General features: G+C 39.4%; 2 protein-coding genes across 2 annotated transcripts in view; one reads left to right on the top strand and one right to left on the bottom strand.

Moving 5' to 3' along the window:
• The window catches only part of PFKFB3 (6-phosphofructo-2-kinase/fructose-2,6-biphosphatase 3), a 118429-nt gene that overhangs the window by 5616 nt on the left and 89524 nt on the right, over nucleotides 1-23289 (top strand). The gene's annotated exons all lie outside the window — the stretch shown is intronic.
• LOC122727909 (peptidyl-prolyl cis-trans isomerase FKBP1A-like) lies at nucleotides 14631-15411 on the bottom strand. Its single transcript, XM_043965869.1, has one exon. It carries the CDS (start codon nucleotides 15306-15308, stop codon nucleotides 14982-14984), a length of 327 nt encoding a protein of 108 aa, XP_043821804.1. The 5' UTR covers nucleotides 15309-15411; the 3' UTR covers nucleotides 14631-14981.

Here is a 23289-nt window from a genome sequence, read left to right as displayed (position 1 = left end):
TCAGGACGTTGCTTAGTAAGCTTCAGAGCTCTTTATAGATGTGAACTATCATAAACAGGTCAAAGAGATGCGGGTCAGGAGCCAAGGGTGGAACTTCTTTGAAAGATCTCAAAGAGAGGACTGAAAACATCACAAGGTGTCCAGGGGATAATCTGAAGCTCTGGAGAAATCTTGGAGTGATTAGAGGGGGACTGTAATGGAAATGGAAATGGAAATGTAGTGATCACAAGGTTAGAAAGTGAAAGCCTCTTCCATCTTTCTCCTCTCCTCTGACTTTCATATCTATTGTGGACCCCTTTGGCAGTCAAATGAGAGTCTCTTAAGGAAGTTATATCAGACTGTAAAGGTTGGTAGGACCTATTTATGGAGAGCTTTTAACCCTAGGCATAGAGGCAGTGGGAAGCTAATAGAGATTTCTGATTAGGGGTAGGAGGTGGTCACATCAGTTGTTTTTGTAACATCTGTTTGGCAGCTATGCTGAGGATGGATTGTGAAAAGTTTAGCCCCAGAGGAAAGAACTAAGAGTAATATGTGGAAGGTTTCAAAAGTCAAAGTTAGGCTTAACTTAAGGCAGAGCTAACTAGCAATTGGTGTGATCTGACAATGGAATGGTTTGCCTCAAAGTGAATGATCATTTTCCATGTTGGAGAAGGAGATATTTTTTTTTCAGCCATTGGTTAGACTAGATGGGCTTTGAAATCCTAACCCTGAAATTAGATGTTATATAATTCTGTAATGGACTCATCAGTCATTCAAGCTGTTTCTAATTACATCTCCTCCCAACATCCCCTATCCCCCAAATCTATTTTCTTTTTTTTTTTTTAAGGCAGGGCATCGAGGGTTAAGTGATTTGCTCAGTGTCACACAGCTAGTAAGTGTCAAGTGTCCGAGGCCGGATTTGAACTTAGGTCCTCCTGAGTCTAGGGCCAGTGCTTTAACCACTGCACCATCTAACTGCCCCCCCCCCAATCTGTTTCTAAAGACCTCAGCGGATAGAACACTGGGCTTGAAAACATTATTTTGATTGGCTGATTTTTTTGAGGGGACAATGAGGGTTAAGTGACTTGCCCAAGGTCACACAGGTAGTAAGTGTCAAATGTCTGAGGCTGGATTTGAACGAAAACATTATTTTGAGAAGGAGTCTTTAGGTTTTACTGGAATGCCCAGAGGGTCTATAATACCAAAAAAGGTTATCTAGGTGGCAGTACGGATTGTGGATATCGTATGTGGTGTACTATAAATATAAACTTCCTCAATTGAAATCCAGCCTCAGACACTTAAGGAGCTCTGTGACTTGGGAAGTCACTTAACCCTGTTTGTCTCATTTTTCACATCTATAAAAATGAGCTGGAGAAGGAAATGGCAAATCACTCCAGTGTCTTTGCCAAGAAGACCCCACATGGGGTCACAAACAGTTAGATATGACTGAAAATGACTGAACCACAACAAGCTGACCAAATTATCCCAGGCATTAAATTATTATTTATCATAGAGAATTTTTGAAAATTGATGATCAAAAGGGATGACATGAAACATTTCAAAAACAAAAGGGAGAAGCTAGGTGGCACAGTGAATAAAGCACCAGCCCTGGATTCAGGAAGACCTGAGTTCAAATCCAACCTCAGGCACTTAACACTTACTAGCTGTGTTACCCTGGACCAAGTCACTTAGCCCTCATTGCCCTGAAAAAACAAAAACAAAAACCAAACAGAAGAGATGACATGTAAAACACTTTGCAAACCTTGAAATGCTATATAAATGCAAGTTATTATTATTTTTTAAAAAAAGAAATATTGACCTCCTATTCTTGTGAAACCTAAACTTCATTAAATATAGGCTGGGCAGGGGCAGCTAGGTGGCGCAGTGGATAGGGCACCGGCCCTGGAGTCAGGAGTACCTGAGTTCAAAGCCGGCCTCAGACACTTAACACTTACTAGCTGTGTGACCCTGGGCAAGTCACTTAACCCCAATTGCCTCACTAAAAAAATATATATATATATATATATATATATATAGGCTGGGCCAAAAGTCATGATGCTTTAATAACTTTTTGAAAATTATTTTTTATTTATTTTTCACCATTTATAAGATTTTCATTTTTACACATAATATACATTTATTTCCTATATATTATATATATTACATAAATAATATATGATACTATGGTATTATAAATTAAAAACAAAAAATAGAGGAATTATTAAATATTGAAACCCTTTTGTGACTTTTGGTCCACCCTGTATAAAGCGGATCAAAGGTACACTTTGGGGAGAAGCAATGCCCTAAGATGGAAGAGAGAGTGAAATCCTTATCAGTTAAACTACCGATGTGCAAGAGCAATCTAAAATAATTAAGATTTATGTAACAGCTCCAGGGGACAAAGGCTGAAACTGTTTTCATAGGTCAATGTCGAACCTCTTTTCCATTTAAAGGTCACACAACCAGAAGGGGAAAAAAATAGTTAAGAGCTATGTAAAAGGAGGGAGCAGCTAGGTGGAGCACTACCCTGGAGTCAGAAAGACCTCAGTCAGGTCTCAGACACTTAAGGTGTGACTCTTGGGCAAGTCACTTAACCCTGTTTGCCTCAGTTTTCTTATTTATAACAATGAGCTGGAAAAGGAAATGGCAGGTTTCAGATGAAGAAATCAAAACTATCTATAGTCATATGAAGAAGTGCCGTGAATCATTTTTGATTAGAGGAATGAAAATTAAAACAACTGAGCTACCACCTCACACCTATCAGATTGGCTAAGGTGACCAAAAATGGAAAATGCCAAATGGTTGAGGGGATGTGGAGAAATTGGGACACTAGTGCACTGTCGGAGTTATGAACTGATCCAGCCATTCTGGAGAGTAATTTGGTACTATGCCCAAAGGACTATAAAACTGCATACCCTTTGATTCAGCAATACTACTGCTAGATCTATGTCCCAAAGACATCCCAAAAGAGGGAAAAGGACACATTTGTGCAAAAATATTTATAGCTGCTGTGTTTGTGGTGGTAAAATATTGGAAATTGAGGGGATGCCCATCAACTGGGGAATGGCTGAACAAATTGTGGTATATGAATATAATAGAATACTACTGTGTTATAAGAAATGATAAGCAGGCAAATTTCAGGAAAATCTGGGAAGATTTGTAGGAACCGATATAAAGTGAAGTGAGCAGGACCAGGAAAACATTGTACACAATAACAGCAACGTTGTGTGATGACCAACTATGAATGACTTAGCTCATCCAAGACAATTCCAAAGGACTCATGATGGAAAATGCTATCCACAGCCAGGTAAAGAACTGATGAACTCTGAATGCAGATCAAAGCATATTTTTTCCCCACTAACTTTTTCATGGTTTATTTCCTTTTGGCCTTTTACAACTGTGACTAATATGGAAATATGTTTTACATGATTGCACATATATAACCTACATCAAATCGGTTACCATTTTAGGAAGAGGGATGGGGAAGAAAGGAGGAAGAAAAGTTTGGAATTCAAAATCTTGTAAAAATGAATGCTAAAAATTGTCTTTACCTTTAAATGGGAAAAAATAAAATACTATTAAAAATAAAATTAAGAAAAAATAAGAAAAAAAAACAAAATTAAGAACTATAGCATAGCAATGACTCTGAGATGTCACTGATATAGGAACTCATGGTTTCTCATCCCACTCAAGTCTTAGCTTTGTCCTGGGGGTCCTGGTCCAGCATTAATACTGAAGTACTGAACAACCTTCATTTGAGTACTAGATATGTTAAGGACATTCTGTGTGGAAATATGTTTAACATGATAGTAATGTATAACCTATATCAAATTACTTGCTGGCCTTGGGGAAGGGAGAGGGAAGGGAAGGTGGGAGAAAAATTTGGAACTCAAAAATATTTTTACATGTAATTGAGAAAAATTAAACATTTAAAAAATAAAATTTTAAATTACAAAAAGAGAGAATGAAGGACAAAAAAAAATAGGACATTCTGGTTCCACATTTACACTGCTAAGGGTTGTGAAGAGAGGAAAGGAGAGGGGGAGACAGAGAAAGAGGAAGCAAGGTGAGGAGAGAAACTAAAAGCCATAGAGAGAGAGAGGAAGGAGAAGTCAAGATAAGGACATAGATGTAAGATTTAGTAGGTCATTATACATTTGAAGTCATACAAAGCAATTCCCTGGGGCCTTCCCTCATTATCTATGACAGTTTTATGTTTTGATGCATTAGGCAGCTAGGTGGAAAATACAGCAAAGCACTGCACTGGAGTCAGGACGACCTGAATTCAAATGTGGTCACAGATACTACTAGCTGTGTGACTCTGGGCAAGTCACTTAACCTCTGTCTACCTCAGTTTCCTCATCTGTCAAAGGGGGATGATAATAGCACCTACTTTCCAGGGTTGTTGGGAGGATAAAATAATACTTGTACTTTGCAAACCTCAAATAGCTATATATAAATAGCTATTATCGGTAGTAATTTAATTAATATATTCCCTCTGCCAGAGGAGATCACAAACCATCCACATCTTATCTTGTGTTTCTCTTGTCCATATCTTCCCATAAATCATCCGTGCAGGGTCTACTTAGTGCACCAAGACCTTCTTCTAAGTCTTTTAACATTCTTATGTAGAAGTGCTACCCCCAAGCTGGTTAAGTTAACAATCTCTCACTTTTGAGTATGTAACTAGTCTACTTCCTTTTCCATTTACATGATGTCTTGATTATGTTTTTTATTTTACTTATGTCTTTTACTTCCACACAAGTCACCATTAGTAACAGGCTATTTTAAGCTACCCAATGACTTCTGAGACATCCTGTATATTATTATCTATTTATGTCTAACTTCTCTGTTACCCTTTGGGCTGCCTATCATTCGGATTCTTTAGAGATCATGGTATTCTATGATTCATAGTCATGGAGCAATACAGAGAGGATATTGGTATTAAGAAAATAGGTTTTGGTGTCAAGGAGCAGCATGGAATTTTTAGAAGTTCTGCAACAATTTTTCAAATGCAATCTACTTTTAAATTAATCAATAGTGCCTGTCCATGATGATAGCAATAGCAGTCCCACTGAATTGGCACCATTTGAGTAGCATGCCTTCTTCATCCCCTTCACAGAAGCCCAGAATTTTAGAGTTGGAAGAGACCTCAGTGGCCGTCTCGTCTGACCCAGAGTCCCAAGTACGATGTATCCAACTCATGGTAAATCCAGCCTTTGACTGAAAAATCTGACGCTACCCATTCCCCTTTTAGACAGGTCTAATTCTTAGAAAGTTTTGCCTTAGATCAAACCTAAATTGGTCTCTTTGCAAATTATACCTGCTACTCCTAGTGCTGCTTCCCAGGGCCAAAAAGGAACAAGTTTAATCCCTCTCTAGAATGATTTTAGATGTGCATATATACATATTTGTGTCTAATGGTAACCATCTCGAGGGTGGGGAGAGGGAAAAAAAGGAAAATGGAAATTTACATGATAAATCCATTATATATTTTAAAAGGAATAGCAAATTATGCATGATAGATTTGCAGTTTCATGTGCAATCATCTTATTATTCTACTAGCTTATGGAAATGCTTGTTTTATTTCATAAATTAAAAAGAAAATAAAAATAAAGAAAAGTGGTGACATTGCAAAAATAATAATAATAATAGCAGCCTTTCAAATACTTGAAGACAGCTATCATGAAAACTCATCTGAGTCTTCTAGCTAAACATCCCTAGGGCCTGCAATAGATCCTCATAAGACTGTCCTGGTTGCATGACTCAGATGCTCTCCAGCTTAACAAGATCTTTCTTGGACTGTAGTGCTCTGAACAGAACACCATATTCCAGGTGTGGCCTGACCAAGACAGAGTACATTGGGCCTATCACCTCCTTGTTTCTGGATACTCTTCCCCCTCTTAATTTGGCCCAAGATCTCATTCACTTTTCTGGCAGCCACATCATGTGGCTTACTCATCCTGAGTTTGTGGTCTGTTGGTTTAGGCAGACTGCTGTCTAAACATTCCTCCCCATCTTATACTTGTGAATTTGATTTTTTTTTTGCAAGTCAATAAGCGTTTATTAAACACTACTATTTGACAGGAACTGTGCTAATAAATGAATAAAAGAATAAATTACTTAAAATATCCTTCCATCTTTCTTTTGAAGGCTTCGGAGAATATTTTTCCTATTATTCAGACCAGGAAGTTTCCTCAAAGAGGTTAATGGACATAATTAAGGTTTGAATTTGATTTTTTTTAAACCCAGAAATAGGTAGAATGGACTTCCCTCAAAGATAGTGGGTTTCTCCCTCACTAGAGGTTTTCAGTCAAAGACCACATGCTGTTGGGTATAGTGTAGTGGGGGATTCTCATTTAGGTCCTGGTAGGACAAGATGACCTATAAGGAACATTCCAGATCTCAGATTCTGTGATTCTCTGGCCAATGTCATTGCAGGGCACTTTTTTATACATAGAACTTAGCACCCTTTAGGTTTGTTTGTATCTCAGCCTTCAGCCTGAAAGGACCAAGTTGTTTCTTTCGAAGTTCATAGCTAAGGAAAGGCAAGGCAAAACCAATGGAAAGAAAACTGACTCTGAAGTTAGAGAACCTGGATTGAAATTCCACCTTTAATACTCACCATCTGTGTGACTTCAGACAAAGTCAAGTAGCTTCCATGGACCTAAATTTTCTCATTTGTAAAAATAGGGGTTTGGATTAGATAGCCTTTGAAGTCCCTTTCCATCATCTATGTTCCTGTGAAGCTATGATGGAGGGACTTAACTTCTTCAGGGAGGCCATGAACTACATAGTAAAGAGAGTTCAGGATCTCGGGTTTGAAGCACCTAGTTCAGATTTGAGTTCTGCCGAAATCACCTGTGTGACCTTGGGCAAATTTCAACAGGTATTTATTAAATGACTGCTGTGTGCTTGGGGCAGGGAACACAAAGGCAAAAGTGAAGCCACCTGCCCTCAAGGATCTTCCGTCCTACTGGGGAGAAGCGACATCTATGCCCATGTATAAATACAAAAGATAAAATCCCAGATTGTTTTCAGATAAAATATGTGAAGAATAAATACAATGGAAGGAGCATTGGTTCTGGAGTCAGAGGACCTGGATTCAGTTCCTGCCTCTGATGCTGACTACCTGTAAGACTATAATCAAGTGACAACTTCCCTGGGTCTTAATCTCATCCACAAATGAAAGGCTTCTACTTAAAGCCTTTGATGTCTCTCTCAGCTCTTAATTTATGGTCTTAAGACTTTAAGATTCTAATTTCAGGATGGGGATGGAGACTAACAGCTGGAAGAATCTATTTTCCAAGAGAGAAATAGATGATTGATAGATAGATAGATAGATAGATAGAGCGAGTATTTATTATGCACACACTGTAGGCCAGGCACTGAGCTAAGCACTGGGGATACAAAAACAAGATGGATACTACTCTTGAAGAGTTTACATTCTAATACAAGATGGCAACACATCATGGAGGAAGGAGGGTACTGGCATAGGGACAAGGCAGCTATCGTATAGGTGAGGTAGACTGGAGAGTGAGTCAGGAGGGAGTGAGTAGTTTGTATGGAACTTCTGATGATATGGCAGTACCAGGCAAGGCGATAGTTGTTGAGTTGGCCTCTGTGCCTGCTACATATAATATTTGTAAAGGACTTTGCAAAACCTTATATAGCTATATAAATGCTAGCTATTATTAGTAGGAATTCCATCAGTGTATTTTCTCTGCCAGTGGAGATCACAAACCATCCACATCTTCTTGCACATCATAGGCACTGTTTATGTTATTCAGTCACGTCCAACTCTTCATGACCCCCTTTGGGGTTTTCTTGGCAAAGATGCTGGAGTGGTTTGCCATTTTCTTCTTCAGCTCATTTTATAGATGAGGAAACTGAGACAAATTGGGTTAAGTGACTTGTTCAGGGTCATGTAGCTAGTTAAGTGTCTGAGGCTGGATTTGAACTCAGGAAGATGACATTTCCTGCTTCCAAGTCCATTGTTTTCTCCACTGTGCCACCTAGATGTCCTACTATATAAATGCTGATTGTTATTATTACTAATAAATTCTTCAGTCCTAAGTTTCCTCATCTTTACAATAAAGGGTTTAGATGAGATTAGTTAGAAGTTCCCTTCTAGCCTTAAATATGTGAACCTGTGATTTAGTAAAGGTCATGGGGTAAACAGCTACACCTTTCTCAGCTAGAAGCGTGGTCTCCTCTCTCTCCAGGCATCTGCCTGAGTAAGTGTATTCTTTTTCCTCTTCCATACAGGTCCGCTCTTTAGTCAGGGTGTTCCAAAAGCCTTAGTGTAGTTTCAAGCTATTAAAGTTTATTATTATTGTTAAACCAGAGGATTAGTATTATAAGCAGGCTATACTTCTGGGGCCCTTTAACTCCTCCCTTTTCTTCTCTGCCTATTCACAGTCATCCAGACTTGATGGTTTTTCTATTATTTCTTAAATTTCTCCCCTCCTTTCCCCATGCCACTACCATAATTTATTCCATCATTTTCTCCCACCTGAACTGCTGCAGTAGTCCCCTAACTGGCCTTTCTCTTTCCAGTCTCTCCCCCATTGCTGATCCATCTATCTGCTGTTGCCATGGAGAACTATAAGGCCTGTGGGGTTGTGAGCTCTCCAGCTGAACAGACATCATGGAAAGTTGGAGGGCCAGCTGGCTGGGCAGACGAGCACATAGATGCCCACGGGCAAAATGAGTGTGCCAAGGTGACTTTTCATCTAGCTCAGTCACCTGAACACAATAAATGAATGTGGTCAGTGTGAATATCTATTCTAAGAGGTTGTATACTTTAATTATTAACAGACCTTTATAGCCTAACTCCCTAAACCTTGCCTGTCATTAGCTCCTCTCTCTATACTTGTGATTCCTAGTATGAATTACAGAATCTTAAGAATCACAGTTTTTGAAAGTCAGAAGGGACCTTAACAGCCATCTGGTCCAACCTATTTTATTGTAGTTATTCATTTCAATTGTATTTGACTCTCTGTGACCCCATTTGGGGTTTTCTTGGCAAAGATCTTGGAATGGTTTGCCATTTCCTTCTTCTGCTCATTTTGGAGATGAGAAAACAGGCAAACAGGGTCACACAGCTAGTAAGTGTCAGAGGCTGAATTTGAATTCAGGAAGATGAGTCTTCCTGACTCCAGACCCAACAGTCTCTCCACTTTGTAACTCTATCCATTCTATCTACTTTGTAACATATCCAAGAAGTGATGGTACCGCCTCTCTTTATAGAATTCTAAGAAGAGGAACCTCTTACTTCTGGAGGCCCATTATTCTGTTCTTAGCTTTATTTCTAAGAAATCTTTTTTTTTTTTTAACTGACTTTAAGCCTAAATTGTTCTCTTTGCAACTTCTACTTTTTGCTCCAGGTTTGGCTCTCTGGGACCAAACAGAACAAGGAATCCTTCTCCACAAGGCAAGCTTTCAAGGGCAGCTAGGTGGCTCAGTGGATAAACAACACCCTGGAGTCAGGAGGACCCAAGTTCAAATATAGCCTTGGACACTTACTAGCTTTGTGACCCTAGTCTGGTCACAACCCTGAGAAGACAAGCCTTCAAATTCATTAAGACAGCTGGGATGTCCCTCACCTTGATTACTGATCCTGTTTCTGTTTCAGATGCCACCTTCTATCTCTGACCCTTTCAATTCCTCAACTCATCCATCTGTAAGGTTTCTGATATGGGTTCATTCAAGGTTTTGACCCTCAGTCATGTAGGGACTCACCCTCACCCTTACCCTAAGAGATACCTAGACTGAGGAAGGCTTAATTACTACCCAAAATCCCATTTTATTATAACCTTTCATGGGCTTTGCCTTGCCTTCGTCAACCTGAAGGACAGTAACTGTACATCATTCAGTGTCTGGCCCTAAAACTAATCTGAAAATATTACATGTGGGACTCAGTTGGTAGTTCGACTAGGTTAGGGATTCTTAGCCTGGGGTTCATGAACTTGATTCTATGCTGTTTCAGTGGCTTTCACAGCCTTTGAAGTCTAAACTTGACCTGGCATTCAAGACCCATAGAAATCTGACTCCAACCTACCTTTCCAGGCTTATCTCATACAGTCCCTTACATATACACATTACTGGAATCAAATCGGATTGGTTTTCATTAGGAATTCATACTTATAAATTTGTTCTTGAGATACCCAAATCTTTCTTCAATTTACCCATCAAAGACATCCTTAATGAAGGAATAAGAAGCAAACAAGCATTCTTTTATGAACAATATACTACAGCAAAACATATTTTAGTAGTTATATCTATAGTAAGGTTTAGGGTAATGAAAAGTTGAATACAACTGAATAAAATGACTGAACAACAGCAAAAGTTAGGAACACCATGTGTAGCCCAGGTGGATTGTGTGGTTCCAGGAATACAGATTTATACCTTTAAGGAGGTGTAGGTGATATGTCCAATTCCCTCATTTTACAGATGTGGAAGAGACCAGAAAGAGTAAGTGATTTCCCCAGAGTCACACAGCTAGTAAATGTATGAGCTGGGATTTGGATCCAGGTCTTTCTTATTCTAAGTCTAGCACTCTCTCCATTACCTTGTGCTGTTTCCATTGGATAGACCACACTAGTTGTAAACCAGATAAAACCTTTACCCCTCAACCAGCTATTTGATTCATTACCTTATTAATTCTCATCCTGAATTCTATGGTAATCAAGAGATATATTCAGATATTTCCTCATCTATCAATAGAAATGCATCATTTCTTTTATGAGTTAGTTCATTAGCTCTGGGGCCTGACCCCAGTTTACAAAATAGACTGGAGAAATCTTTTTTGCCCTTAAATTTTTTCACCTTTTTCAATCTTTATCAATCCCTCTAGTCTAACATGCTAAAATAAAATCTGGCTCTATCATTTATAACCAGTGTAACAAACAAAACTGAGGCATTAAAAATATTTCAACATTTATCACAGCCAGAACTATTTCTAACTATTAACTGCAGCTTCTGATTTCTCAACCCTCAGGGTGGCAAAGTCTCTAAAGAATTTTCTTTATAATAATTTTCCTTGCTGAAAAAAAGAGAAAGTGTTTCCATGAATTCATTATCCAAGATCATTTATAGCCATTGGAAAGACTAGTTCTTCCTCGGTACTCCACTGTACTCAGGAAATCATGACTTGATTGTGTAAAGTATGTTTTATAAATATTGTGATACTTAGTAGCAAATAAACTTGATGGTAGATACTTCTCAAAAAAAATAATTCTCTTTATAATTTGTTTTTGTTTTTTAGTGATGCAGTTGGGGTTAAGTGACTTGCCCAGGGTCACACAGCTTGTAAGTGTTAAGTGTCTGAGGCCGGATTTGAATTCAGGTCCTCCTGACTCCAGGGCCGGTGCTCTATCCACTGCGCCACCTAGCTGCCCCTATAATTTTTTTTTGCAAAATAAGAATTAAACTCAGTTCTGTCATGAAATATTATATTTTTTCACATATTGTCATTTTTTGGTTGTTTCGGTCAGGTCTGACTCTTTGTGACTCCATTTGGGGTTTTCTTGGCAAAGATCTTGGCATAGTTTGCCATTTCCTTCTCCAGCTCACTTTACAAATGAGGAAAGTGACTTTCTCAGGGTCACACAGTTAGGAAGTGTCTGAGGTCAGATTTGAACTCAGGGAGATGAGTCTTCCTGACTCCAGGCCCAGCACTCTATCCCACTATGCCACCTACCTGACCATGGAGGCATGATGCTTTCCTGTACCCTTGCTTTACCCTTCTAAAAGAGACCCCAACTCCAAGGAGGCTTCCAGACTCATTCAAGCCCCTTTCCCTGCCCCCCTCCCTTTCTTTCTCTCCTGAGTAGGGACCTCTGAGACATTTTTTCAACATGGCCAATATGAGAATTTGTTTTGCTTGTCTATACATTAATGCTACGAAGGGTTTTCTTTTTCTTTCTTTCTTTTTTTTCCCAGTGGGGGGAGGGGAGTGGAAAAGAAAATAACCTTCTGTTCATTGAAAAAAAATAACTAAAAAAAATAACTGCTGCAAGGAGAGGGTACTGATATTCACAATCAAGAGCAGGAAGGGGGCAGCTAGGTGGCACAATGAATAGAACACTGGCCCTGGATTCAGGAGGACCTGAGTTCAAATCCAACCTCAGACATTTGACACTTACTAGCTGTATGACCCTGGGCAAGTCACTTAACCCTCATTGCCCCGCCAAAAAAGAAAGAGAGAGAGAGAGAGCGAGGGCGAGCGAGAGAGAGAGAGAGACAGAGACAGAGAGAGAGAGAGAGAGAGAGAGAGAGAGAGAGAGAGAAACGAACAGGAAGGACAAAATATGAACGTTTCATTCTGCACCTAGAGTCTATAATCTTTTTGTTAAGGGGTAGGTAGCATGCTTCAACCTCAGTTCTCTGGACTGGCTGGTCAATCTTGCAGCTGTTTTCATCTTCCACATTTTTCTTTCCCTTTTATCTTCCTCTCTTTTCTTTACTGTCTCCCTCTTTTCTTCCTTTAAAAAACAAAACAAAAACTCCTCTTTCCTCCTCTTTACCCACCATTGTGGCTGATCCAAGTTAAGACACAGACAAACAAAAGGAAAAATTTCCCCTCAGTTACAGATATGACATTATTTGATCTCCCTACTGCTTCTGAAAACTCCTGAGGTTTATTTTGCTTTCAAGAACTGGTGAAGTTCTGAAAGGGATTAATTGCTATGACTCTCTTTGACAGCTCCTGTAGGGCTTCTATGGATCCTGAAGGGATGATAAGAGCACAGACACAGTGGGAATGGCCTAAGAGGTCACCTAGACCTCTTGTGAGTTGGTCAGGACACAGACCTCTTTTTCTTTCATTTCTTATGAGCAAGTTGGGCTTGGGTTGAGGAAAAAAACATTTCTCAACTATAGAACAGATGGAAACAATGGCTGAGCCCCTCACAAATGCCTGCCATTGGTCACTTGAGGGACTAAGTAAGAGACTCTGGGCAAAGCTGTTTTCCTAAACTATAAAAAATCACTTCCAAACATGTGCCTTCTGGTGGTGGGTATGTCAGTAAGCATTGTTAGGCTCTACAGTACAGCAGAGTTTATGCTTATTTAAAAACAAAACAAAAACAAATCTTGTCTTTACATATAATTGGAAAAAATGAAATCCTATTAAACAATTAAAAACTAAAAGCCACACAATAAAATTTAAATTATGAATATAATTATCCACATACTTGAACATTTCACTATTCAGGGAAGAATGAAAAGAGAACCACATTTGAAACCATGATTTTCTATTTCATATGGTATTTTTTAAAGTGTATGTTGAATTTATAATAATTGGAAGAAGTTGCTTGTGCTTATTTCCTTTCCTGGGCATAAGAAACTATCCCTTTCTGGTTTTGTTTGCTTGTTTTTGTTTTAACCTTAGGAATGGCCTTGAAGACCCTTGACCTTTAATAAGATTGCCCAAGGCTAGTTATCTCTTGGTATTTGACCTTCTGGTCAAATCTAGCCTTGCTGTATCTGATTGAGGGTCATTCTCTACCAAGGCTCCTCAAAGCCCTCCCTAACAACAGAAAAGGGACTGTTTCCTGTGTCCATTAGGCTGATTGCTAAGAAGTTACCTTCTTGCGTGTGAGAATAAGTGTTTGATGTCATTCTCAGTCATTCCTAAAGTTTATTTCACTTATTATTGCTGCTCCTCACCTAGCAGGAGCATTCAGAATACAGTAAAGACTTTTTTTTTTTTTGAGAAAAGCCAGCATAAAGCATTTTATTGCAATAATAAAACTTGAAACTCATATGTGGTGGAGGGAGAGTGGGTGGTGGCAGTTTTTCTTACCAAATCACTACACAGGACAGCAAAGGGGTGGGAGTGGGAGAGAAGGAAGGTAGGGGTATCAGCAGTAGGGGAGCTGAGCATCAAAAACAGGAGATGTTGAAGCTGTGATGACCAGCATCAGTTTTTGTTGTTGTTGTTGTTGTTGTTTTTTGTGTTTTTGTTTTATTTTTTTTTTTTTGTAGAGAACACGCAAGGATTTCCTGTGACAATGACTGGGCTTTCATTGTGTTGAAAATTTCTACAAACAGCACCTTCAATTTAACAATCAATTCAAGTTCTTGGAATTTAGGTAGTTGTGGAGCTTTGATGGCTACTGGAGATTAAAAAAGTCCTCCAAATCCATTAGAAAACCACAGGATGGGGAAAAAAAGTCAGGCATCAACAAAGTAGGTTTATATTGACACAAGTTGTCCTGTAGATAAGACACCAAATGGCGTGTCCAACACTGCATTGAAAATATCTGCTTTCAAAAGGCAGAGGTTAAGAGGGGGGAGGGGAAGGAGGGTTGGGTGGTTGAAGCAGCTTCTCCTTCCCCACCTTCATTTTGGACAGGGTGACTGATATGCTCCAAGGAAATCATTTGACATGGAGAATATGTCAACCCTCAAGAGCTCCTCGATCTGCTATGGCTTTACAGCAGCAGCAGCAAAAGAAAAGAAAAGAAAAGAAAAGAAAAGAAAAGAAAAGAAAAGAAAAGAAAAGAAAAGAAAAGAAAAGAAAAGAAAAGAAAAGAAAAAAATCCTTTTTAATACATAATAGATAAATTTCATCCAAAAAAAAAATAAAAGGGACAAAGATTTTCTCTGTCCAAATAATTCCTATTCTAAGGTTAACCCGTCTGTGTGCTGTTAATGCTTGATCATACACTTAATCTTAAATCTATACCCAAAAGATTTCAATTTAAATCTAGACCCCGAAAACAAAAACAAAAAGATGAATGCCTTAACAAGTTGAGGTTTACGGTGTATAGTTTAGAGACAACACATGTACAAGGAGGAGGAGTTGGAAGCAAAGCCAAGTGATAACACATTCAATCGGGGTATATGTTTATACAATGAATGTAGTGGAATATCAGGGAAAAGCTCCATAGAAATTCATGTGCATTCTTCTTCTTCTTCTTGAAGCTGAGACTCTGGACTCCTCCATGTGTCAAATTCAAGAAACAGGGAGCTAGGGGAAGAAATCATTCCTGTCATTCCAATTTTATAAGTTCCACATCAAAGATGAGAGTAGCATTTGGTGGAATGATGCCTGGGTGACCAGTGGTACCATAAGCATAGTCTGGAGAGATGGTCATTTTTGCTCTCTGCCCCACACTCATCTGGGCAACTCCTTCTTCCCAGCCTCGAATCACCTCCTGCTTGCCCATCACAAACTTGAAGGGCTTATTTCTGTCACGGGAGGAATCAAACTTTTTCGCATCTTCAAGCATTCCCGTGTAGTGCACCACGCAGGTCTGGCCGCGCTTGGGGAAGGTGCGCCCGTCTCCGGGGGAGATAGTCTCCACCTGCACTCCCATCCCGGCCGGCCTTAAGCGGGGTCGGGGGTCGCTGCTCCGCGGGGCACTGGCACGAGCCGAATCGAGGAAGGAGCCGGGCGGGTCTATCAGCGGACGCGGCCTCATGCGCTGCTCCCAGCGGGCAGAAGCCAGTAAAGACTTCTTGATCTCAGTCAAGCGAAATCACAGAACATAAGATCTGGAAGGAAACTCAGAGGTCATCTAGTCCAGGGCTTCTTAAACTTTTTCCACTAGAGAACCCCTTTTGCCCAAGACATTTTTTTTTTTTTAGTGAGGCAATTGGGGTTAAGTGACTTGCCCAGGGTCACACAGCTAGTTAAGTATTAAGTGTCTGAGGCCGGATTTGAACTCAGGTACTCCTGACTCCAGGGCCGGTGCTCTATCCACTGCGCCATCTAGCTGCCCCAGCCCAAGACATTTTTACGTGACCCTGTATATATGGGTATATAAAATAGGAATACAAACCAAACATTTACTGCCAAATTGTTAGTGATCCCCACATTCTGTTACATGACCCCATATGAGGTCGCAACCCACAGTTTAAGAAGCTGGGATCTAGTCCAACCTTTATGTCTTCAAAGACAACCAAGAAGTGGTCCTCCTGGCTTACCTTAAAGATCTCAGGGAAAGAGATCCCATCTGAGTCCGGGAGAGCTCCCATTGTTAGAAAAGTATTTTTGAATGATTATTGATAATTTGACTCATCCTGATATACTGACCACTAAGAATCTTTCTCATCAAAAAATGTAGTCTTGCTGCTCCTTATCTGTTTTTTACTTGTGAAGTTGATTTTTTGAACACAAGTATAGGATTTTTCATTTACCATTATTACATTTCTTCTTATTAGATTTGGCCCATTGTCATACACTATCAAAATATTTTAAAATCCTATCATGCAGTTTGTTAGCTATCTCTACCCCCCTCCACCAAACTTTGTTCCAGTTGCTAGTTTAATATACATTCTCTCATTCTTCAGGTGTCTTGATGTTCCCAGATGACAAAAAAGGGTTGAAAACAACCAAAAAAAAAAAAAAGCAATCTATTCCTAGCTCCAGTAGCAAATCTGACCAAAGGGTGGCACATAGAATTCACAGGACTCCATTTCTTAGTTTGATTCCTTCTCTACCTCTTGGCACAGTACCTGGAATATAGTAGGTGTTTAATAAATGTTGGTTGGTTGGTGGACTGACTGCCCTTTTTTATCAAAATTATGTTCTGACTGCAGCCTGTAACTGATGTGATCTCCCTACAGATCTTGAAAAGCCAAGAACCTTTGGCCTCCTTTTTGGGGTCAATCACTTTGGCAAAACCAGACTCCCTCACCCTGCCTGAATAATTACACAAAGGTAGCCAAGAGGACACTGCTATCCATTCTTGGTGAGAGGGCCTTTAATGAATCCGTACATAATTCTGTGTGTAACAGAAAGAGTGCTTGACTTGGAGTCTAAGACTTGTATTCAAATCAAGGCTTTGACCACTTGTGCCTCACTGTGTGACTTGAGACAAATCACTTGAGCTCTATGGGCCTCAGTTTCCTCATGAAGATCATAGGGTATAGACATGGAGCTTGAAGGGACTTAGAGGTCATTGAGTTCAACCCCCCTCATTTTGTAGATAAGGAAACTGAAACTTGGGTATTAAGGGAGTAAGCATTTATTAAAGTGCTTTCTATTTGTAAGGAACTATGCTAAATGCTTTAGAAATATCACCTCATTTGATAGGTGGCAAGGGGGGAAATGAGAACCCAGGACCTGGACCTTCAAATCTAGTATTCTTTCTACTCTGCGACTCCAGAGGAGTGGCAAAGAAGTTGGGAAAGGAGACCCGTTGCCTGTTCTCTTCCCCCACTCCAGTATCACATCATAGAAAAGGGAGATGAGACATGGTCACTCCTTGGCTTGACCCAGTAACTCTTGGTGGATGCAGCTACAGATCTATAGTCAAGCTTGGAATTCTCTGGGGGTCTAATCTAGCAAATTACTTGCTGCGGACATATTTGCCCTGGACTTGGTATGATAAAACCATCTTCTCAGAATTCTAGCACCCATTCCCTTAAATGCCCCAAAAGTAGGACATAAAGTCAGCTCCTATTCAAGGTGAACCCCTTCCCCTTCTCATAGTATGCCATAGGGCCTGGCTGTCTCTGGTGGTCCTAGGATGATTCTATACATGCCTGTGTCTCTGCCAGTGGCAGCCACCTATATGCAAATGGTCCAGTCTTTTTTCTTATGCTTTCTGTTAAAGCATAACATTTTGTGATACCCTCCCCTTTTAGCTCTAGGTGGCTTCCTCTCATCTTTCTATTTTTGCCCCGGGTGGGATACCTGGAGAGAAATGTGAAGGACTGTTCTGCTCTCATAGCTATGGCAAAAAGAATAAAAGTTTTGATTTAAGCCCCGTTCATGCCTTGGATGTAGCTGTCTGCCTATTTTAAATCATGAATTCATTAAAAAAAAACAACTCTTTAGAAACCAAAAAGTAGGTTTGGAGAAAGAAGACTTAGCTTCATGAACCAAATTTGCTGGATAGAGCCACATGCAGTTGCTTTTTAGTTTTTCTTTAGGATAGTTCTTATTCTTACATCAAACTTTGACCAATAAAGATGATTTGAGGTAGAGAGAAATAGTATCATCTTCAGTGTGTCTGGAGATAGCAGAGTTTTGCTTTGGCCCTGACAGCCAATCTGTTGAACTCCTTTTGCCTTTCTGCAATGAACTATTAATAGCATTGCAACCTGGCCATGAGGAAATTGAATAACCATGTAGTAGATAGAATGCTGAACTTGGAGTCCAGAAGACGTGAGTTCAAACATAACCTATATGATGTAGAGCAGGTTGGCCTTAGCTCTTTACCTATAAAATGAGGAAGTTTATACCAGGTGGACTCTGATTTCAGAGTCCTTTGGCTCTAAATCTATGATCCTTGAAGTCAAGTTCAAATCCTGCCTTTTCCATCTGGAACTCAGAATTTTTATTTTATTTTTTTAATTTAAAAAATTATCATAAAAGTATTTTGTTATTTTCTAGTTACATGTAGAGATAGTTTTCAACATTTGTTTTTATAAAATTTCTAGTTCCAAATTTTTCTCCCTCCCTACCCTCCCCAAGAGAGCAAACAATCTGATATAGGCTATATATGTACAGTCACATTAAAAATATTTCTGCATTAGTCATGCTGTGAAAGAAGAATCAGAACAAAAGGGAAAAACCTCAAAAAAAGAAAAACAAAAAAGTAGAAATAGTATGGTTCAATCTGCATCTAGATTCTACAATTCTTTTTTTCTGGATTTGGAGAGCATTTTTCATTATGAATCCTTTTGAACTATCTTGAACCATTGTATTGCTGAGAAGAGTCAAGTCTATCACAGTTGATCAACATACAATGTTGTTGATACTGTGTACAATGTTCTCCTGGTTCTACTCCTCTCACTTAGCATCAGTTCATGTTAAGTCCTTCCAGGTTTCTCTGAACTCCTCCTGCTCATTGTTTCTTACAGCACAATAGTATTCCATTACATTCATATACCACAACTTGTTCAGCCATTTCCCCAATTGATGGGCGTCCCCTCAATTTCCAATTCTTTGCCACCACAAAAAGAGCAGCTAGCTACAAATATTTTTGTACATGTGGGTCCTTTTCCCATTTTTATGATGCTGGGTCAAAGGGTATGTGGAACATACCTTTGGGCATATGGAACTCAGAATTTTTAAAAAGGAAATGTTAAAAACTGCCTTTGTATGTAATTTGGAAAAATCAATTTTTTCAAAATCCTGCCTTTTCCAAGTAGTAGCTCAAGTCACTTGATTTCTCTGGGCCTCCATTTCCCCACTTATAATATGAGACTCATAAAAATAACAACTGTGGTACCTCACAGGGTGAGACAAGTAAGATATATGTAAAGTGATTTGTACACCTTAAAGTTGGAAGACTTTAAGTGCCATTTGTTATTATACTGTGACTCTGCAGACAGTAGACTTTATCATCTACAGATGCCAGCAAGCACTTTAACTGTTGTGAATTTTAGTAATGGGAATGATCTTGTTCCCAAGATTATGCATCCTAAATGAAGCTTAGAGGCACATAACAGAATCATGAAACTACAGTAGTACCTTAAGAGCTGGAGAACAGATCTTTACACATTATCCAATCCAACTCCCACATTTTGTAGTTAAGGAAACTTAATGAGGCTTCTGGTTCCTCAAATCCTCTGCAAATTCCATCCCATGCATCAAAGCACATAGTAAAGCAATTCAGAATCAGCAGCCACTGCAGTTACTGAATAGCTTTAATTCATTAAGACAACACCTGTAATTCATCCAATATCCAGACTCCTGATTAGCATCTAAAACAATGAATAATCTTAGACACCCATATCTTCTAAGCCACCTTCAAAGGGAGAGGTGGCTGGACCTCTAAGTCTGAGAAATAAAAAAAAAAGGCAGAGGGCAACTGGTGACTGGAAAATTGGTTGCCCTTTGGTAAAGGGAAAGTTTGGAAATGTTGACTTAGCACAGGAGAAACCAAGCAGATTTCTTTTTTTTTTTTCTCATCATAAAAGTATTTTATCATTTTCTAGTTTCATGTAGAGAAAGTTTTCAAGATTTGTTTTTATAAGATTTCTAGTTTCAAATTTTTCTCCCTTCCCCCCTCCCCAAGACAGCAATCTGATATAGGTTATATATGTACAATCACATTAAACATATTTCTGCATTAGTCATGCTGTGAAAGAAGAATCAGAACAAAAGGGGAAAACCTCAAAAAAAGAAAAACAAAAAAAGTAGAAATAGTATGGTTCAATCTGCATCTAGATTCCACAGTTCTTTTTTTCTGGATTTAGAGAGCATTTTCCATCATGAGTCCTTTGGAACTATCTTGAACCATTGTATTGCTGAGAAGAGTCAAGTCTATCACAGTTGATCGACACACAGTGGTGTTGATACCATTGTGGTAAAAAGTTTTAACAGTCGGTTAGATAATGGAGAGACGCCAGGTTTTTTTAGGACCACCCTTTTGGGGAGGAGACCAACAGCATGGGCTACGCACACCAGTCCACCTGCGACGCACGCCAGATTGCCTGCTGAGCACTCGACTTCCGGGGTGTGAGCTTAAAAGGCAAGGAGAGAACGGAAGTGGGGCCTTTTTTTCCTGCTCCGCTGGTCTCCTGGCTGCGCTGCGCAGACAGACGCGGACTGGAGTTTGACTCGGCCCGGCTCTCGGTTAACAGTAAGTGCTTGACTCGGTCTCTCTCCCCAAAGGTGGCCTTGGGTTTTGGTGAGTTTTATACAGAATATAGACTAAGCCTAGACTTAAGACGATTGGTATTGTATTTCTACTTTCCTATCCTTCTAATCAACATCACCTTGTGACTACCATACAATAAAAGCTCTATCTAGAAAACCAGAAGCTTCTTCCATTTACTAGTCTGGGAGATAAATTAAGGTAAAGGTTAAGTAGGGTAGATTTATGATCTAATATCCAATTTTATTCTCACACCATGAACAATGTTCTCCTGGTTCTGCTCCTCTCACTCAGCATCAGTTCATGTTAAGTCCTTCCAGGTTTCTCTGAAATCTGTTTGTTCATCATTTCTTACAGCACAATAGTGTTTCATTACATTCATATACCACAGCTTGTTTAGCCATTCCCCAATTGACGGGCACCCCCTCAGTTTCCAATTCTTTGCCACCACAAAAAGAACAGCTATAAATATTTTTGTACATGTGGGTCCTTTTCCCTTTTTTTGATCTCTTTGGGATAAAGACCTAATAGTGGTATTGATAGGTCAAAGGACATGCACAGTTTAATAGCCCTTTGGGCATAGTTCCAAATTGCTCTCCAGAATGGTTGGATCAGTTCACAGCTACACCAACAATGAATTAGTATTCTGATTTTTCCACAGCTTCTCCAACATTTATTATTTTCCTTTTTGTCATATTAGTCAATCTGATAGGGTGAGGTAGTACCTCAAAGTTGTTTTAATTTGCATTTCTCTAATCAATAGTGATTCAGAGCATTTTTTTCATATGACTGTAGATAGCTTTGATTTCTTCATCTGAAAACTACCTGTTCAAATCCTTTGACAATTTCTCAGTTGGGGAAAGGCAGATTTCTTAAGTGTTATTTACAGGCCCACTGAATAAAGCAAAAGCAAATGTCTGCTTAGGGAAAAAAGTAGAACCACCATACTCTTGAATGTGTACCTCATGGAGAGCTTCAGAAACTTTCTTTTTTAATTATTTTTTTTTTAGCAACAAACATTTATTTTATTTTTTCCAGTTATATGTAAGGGTAGTTTTCAACATTCATTTTCATAAGATTTAGAGGTCCAAATTTTTCTCCCTCCCTCCTTTTCCTCCCCCCTCCACAAGATTGCAACCAGGTTATATATGTACAATCCACAAGTGTTCTTTTTACCAGTTCTTTCTATGGGGCTGGATAGTAAGCTTCCTCATTAGTTCCTTGGGATTGTCTTGGATGATTTCATTGTTGAGAGTATTTAAGTCATTCACAATTGTTCATTGAACAATACTGCTGTCACTATGCACAATGTCCTTTCAGCTCTGCTCACTTCACTATACATCGATGTTCATGAGTCTTTCCAGGTTTTGGAGGGATCATCCTGTTTGTCATTTCCTATAGCACAAGACCATTCCACCACAATCATATAGCACAGCTTCTTCTATCATTCCTCAATTGATGGACATTCCCTTGATTCTTAATTCTTAGCCACCACAAAGAGTTTCTAGAAATATTTTTTGTACAGTTTTTCCCCTTTTCTCTTTTTCATGATTACTATTGTTAACTGTTTCCCTTCCATCCCATTCCCTTCCCCATGATATTTATTCTATTATCCATCTTCTTTCATCCTATCACTCTTCAAAAGGGATTTGCTTCTGTCTGTCCCCTTCCCCACTCTGCCCTTCCTTCTTTTGCCCCTCTCTCTTTATCCCCTTCCCCTCCTATTTTCCTGCAGGGTTAGAGAGATTACTCCACCCAATTAAATTCGTAGTTATTCCCTCCTTGAGCCAATTCTAATGAGATTGAAGTCTTTGACCCAATTCTGATGAGTGTTAGGCTCATTTGCTGCCCAGATTAAATAGATTACTCCACCCAGTTGGGTGTGTGTATCAGTCCCTCCTTGAGGCAACTCTGATGAGTTTAAGGTCTTTGAGCCTTTTCTGATGAGTGTAAAATTCTGCCCTGCTCCTCTCCCATCTCTTCCTCCATTCCATAAGACTTTTCTTGTTTCTTTCATGTAGGATTTCACTTCTGCCCTTCCCCCTCCCCTAGTGCATTCCCCTCACCCCTCAATTTAACCCTAAAGATGTCATTATGGGGCAGCTAGGTGACACAGTGGACAAAGCATCCACCCTGGACCCAGGGGGATCCCAGCCCAAACCTGTCCTCAGACCCAAGACAGTCACCCACTGCACAACCCCAGTTATGTCCCCCAACTCCAATTTTTTATGGTTCTCTAGGGTCTTGTATTTGAAAGTCAAATTTGCCATTCAGTTCAGGTCTTTTCATCACAAATACCTGGAAGTCCTCTTTTTCATTAAAGTCCAAATTTTTCTTCTGAAAGATTTTTTTACTCAGTTTTGCTGGGTAGGTGATTCTTGGTTGTAATCCAATTCCTTTGCCCTCTGGAATATCATATTCCATGCCCTCTCTTCCTTTAATGTAGAAGCTGCTAGATCTTGTGCTATCCTGACTGGGGCTCCACAGTACTTGAATTCTTTCTTTTTGGCAGCTTGCAATATTTTCTCCTTGACCTGAGAGCTCTGGAATTTGGCCATAATATTCCTAGGAGTTTTCCTTTTGGGATCTCTTTCTGGAGGTGATTGGTGGATTCTTTCAATTTTCATTTTAGCTTCTGCTTCTAGAATTTCAGGGCAATTTTCCCTGAGAATATCTTGGAAGATGATGTCTAAGCTCTTTCCTTGATCATGGTTTTCAGGTAGACCAATAATTTTCAAATTAT

The sequence above is a fragment of the Dromiciops gliroides genome, chromosome 5, assembly GCF_019393635.1.
Source record: "Dromiciops gliroides isolate mDroGli1 chromosome 5, mDroGli1.pri, whole genome shotgun sequence".
In the NCBI taxonomy this organism is placed as follows: Eukaryota; Metazoa; Chordata; class Mammalia; order Microbiotheria; family Microbiotheriidae; genus Dromiciops; species Dromiciops gliroides.
Note: the sequence above shows the minus strand (reverse complement) of the source record. Positions and strands in the feature narration are given on the sequence as shown.

Coding starts and splice junctions, on each gene's coding strand:
- LOC122727909 (XM_043965869.1), bottom strand. CDS start 15,308: ATGGGAGTGCAGGTGGAGACTATCTCCCCCGGAGACGGGCGCACCTTC.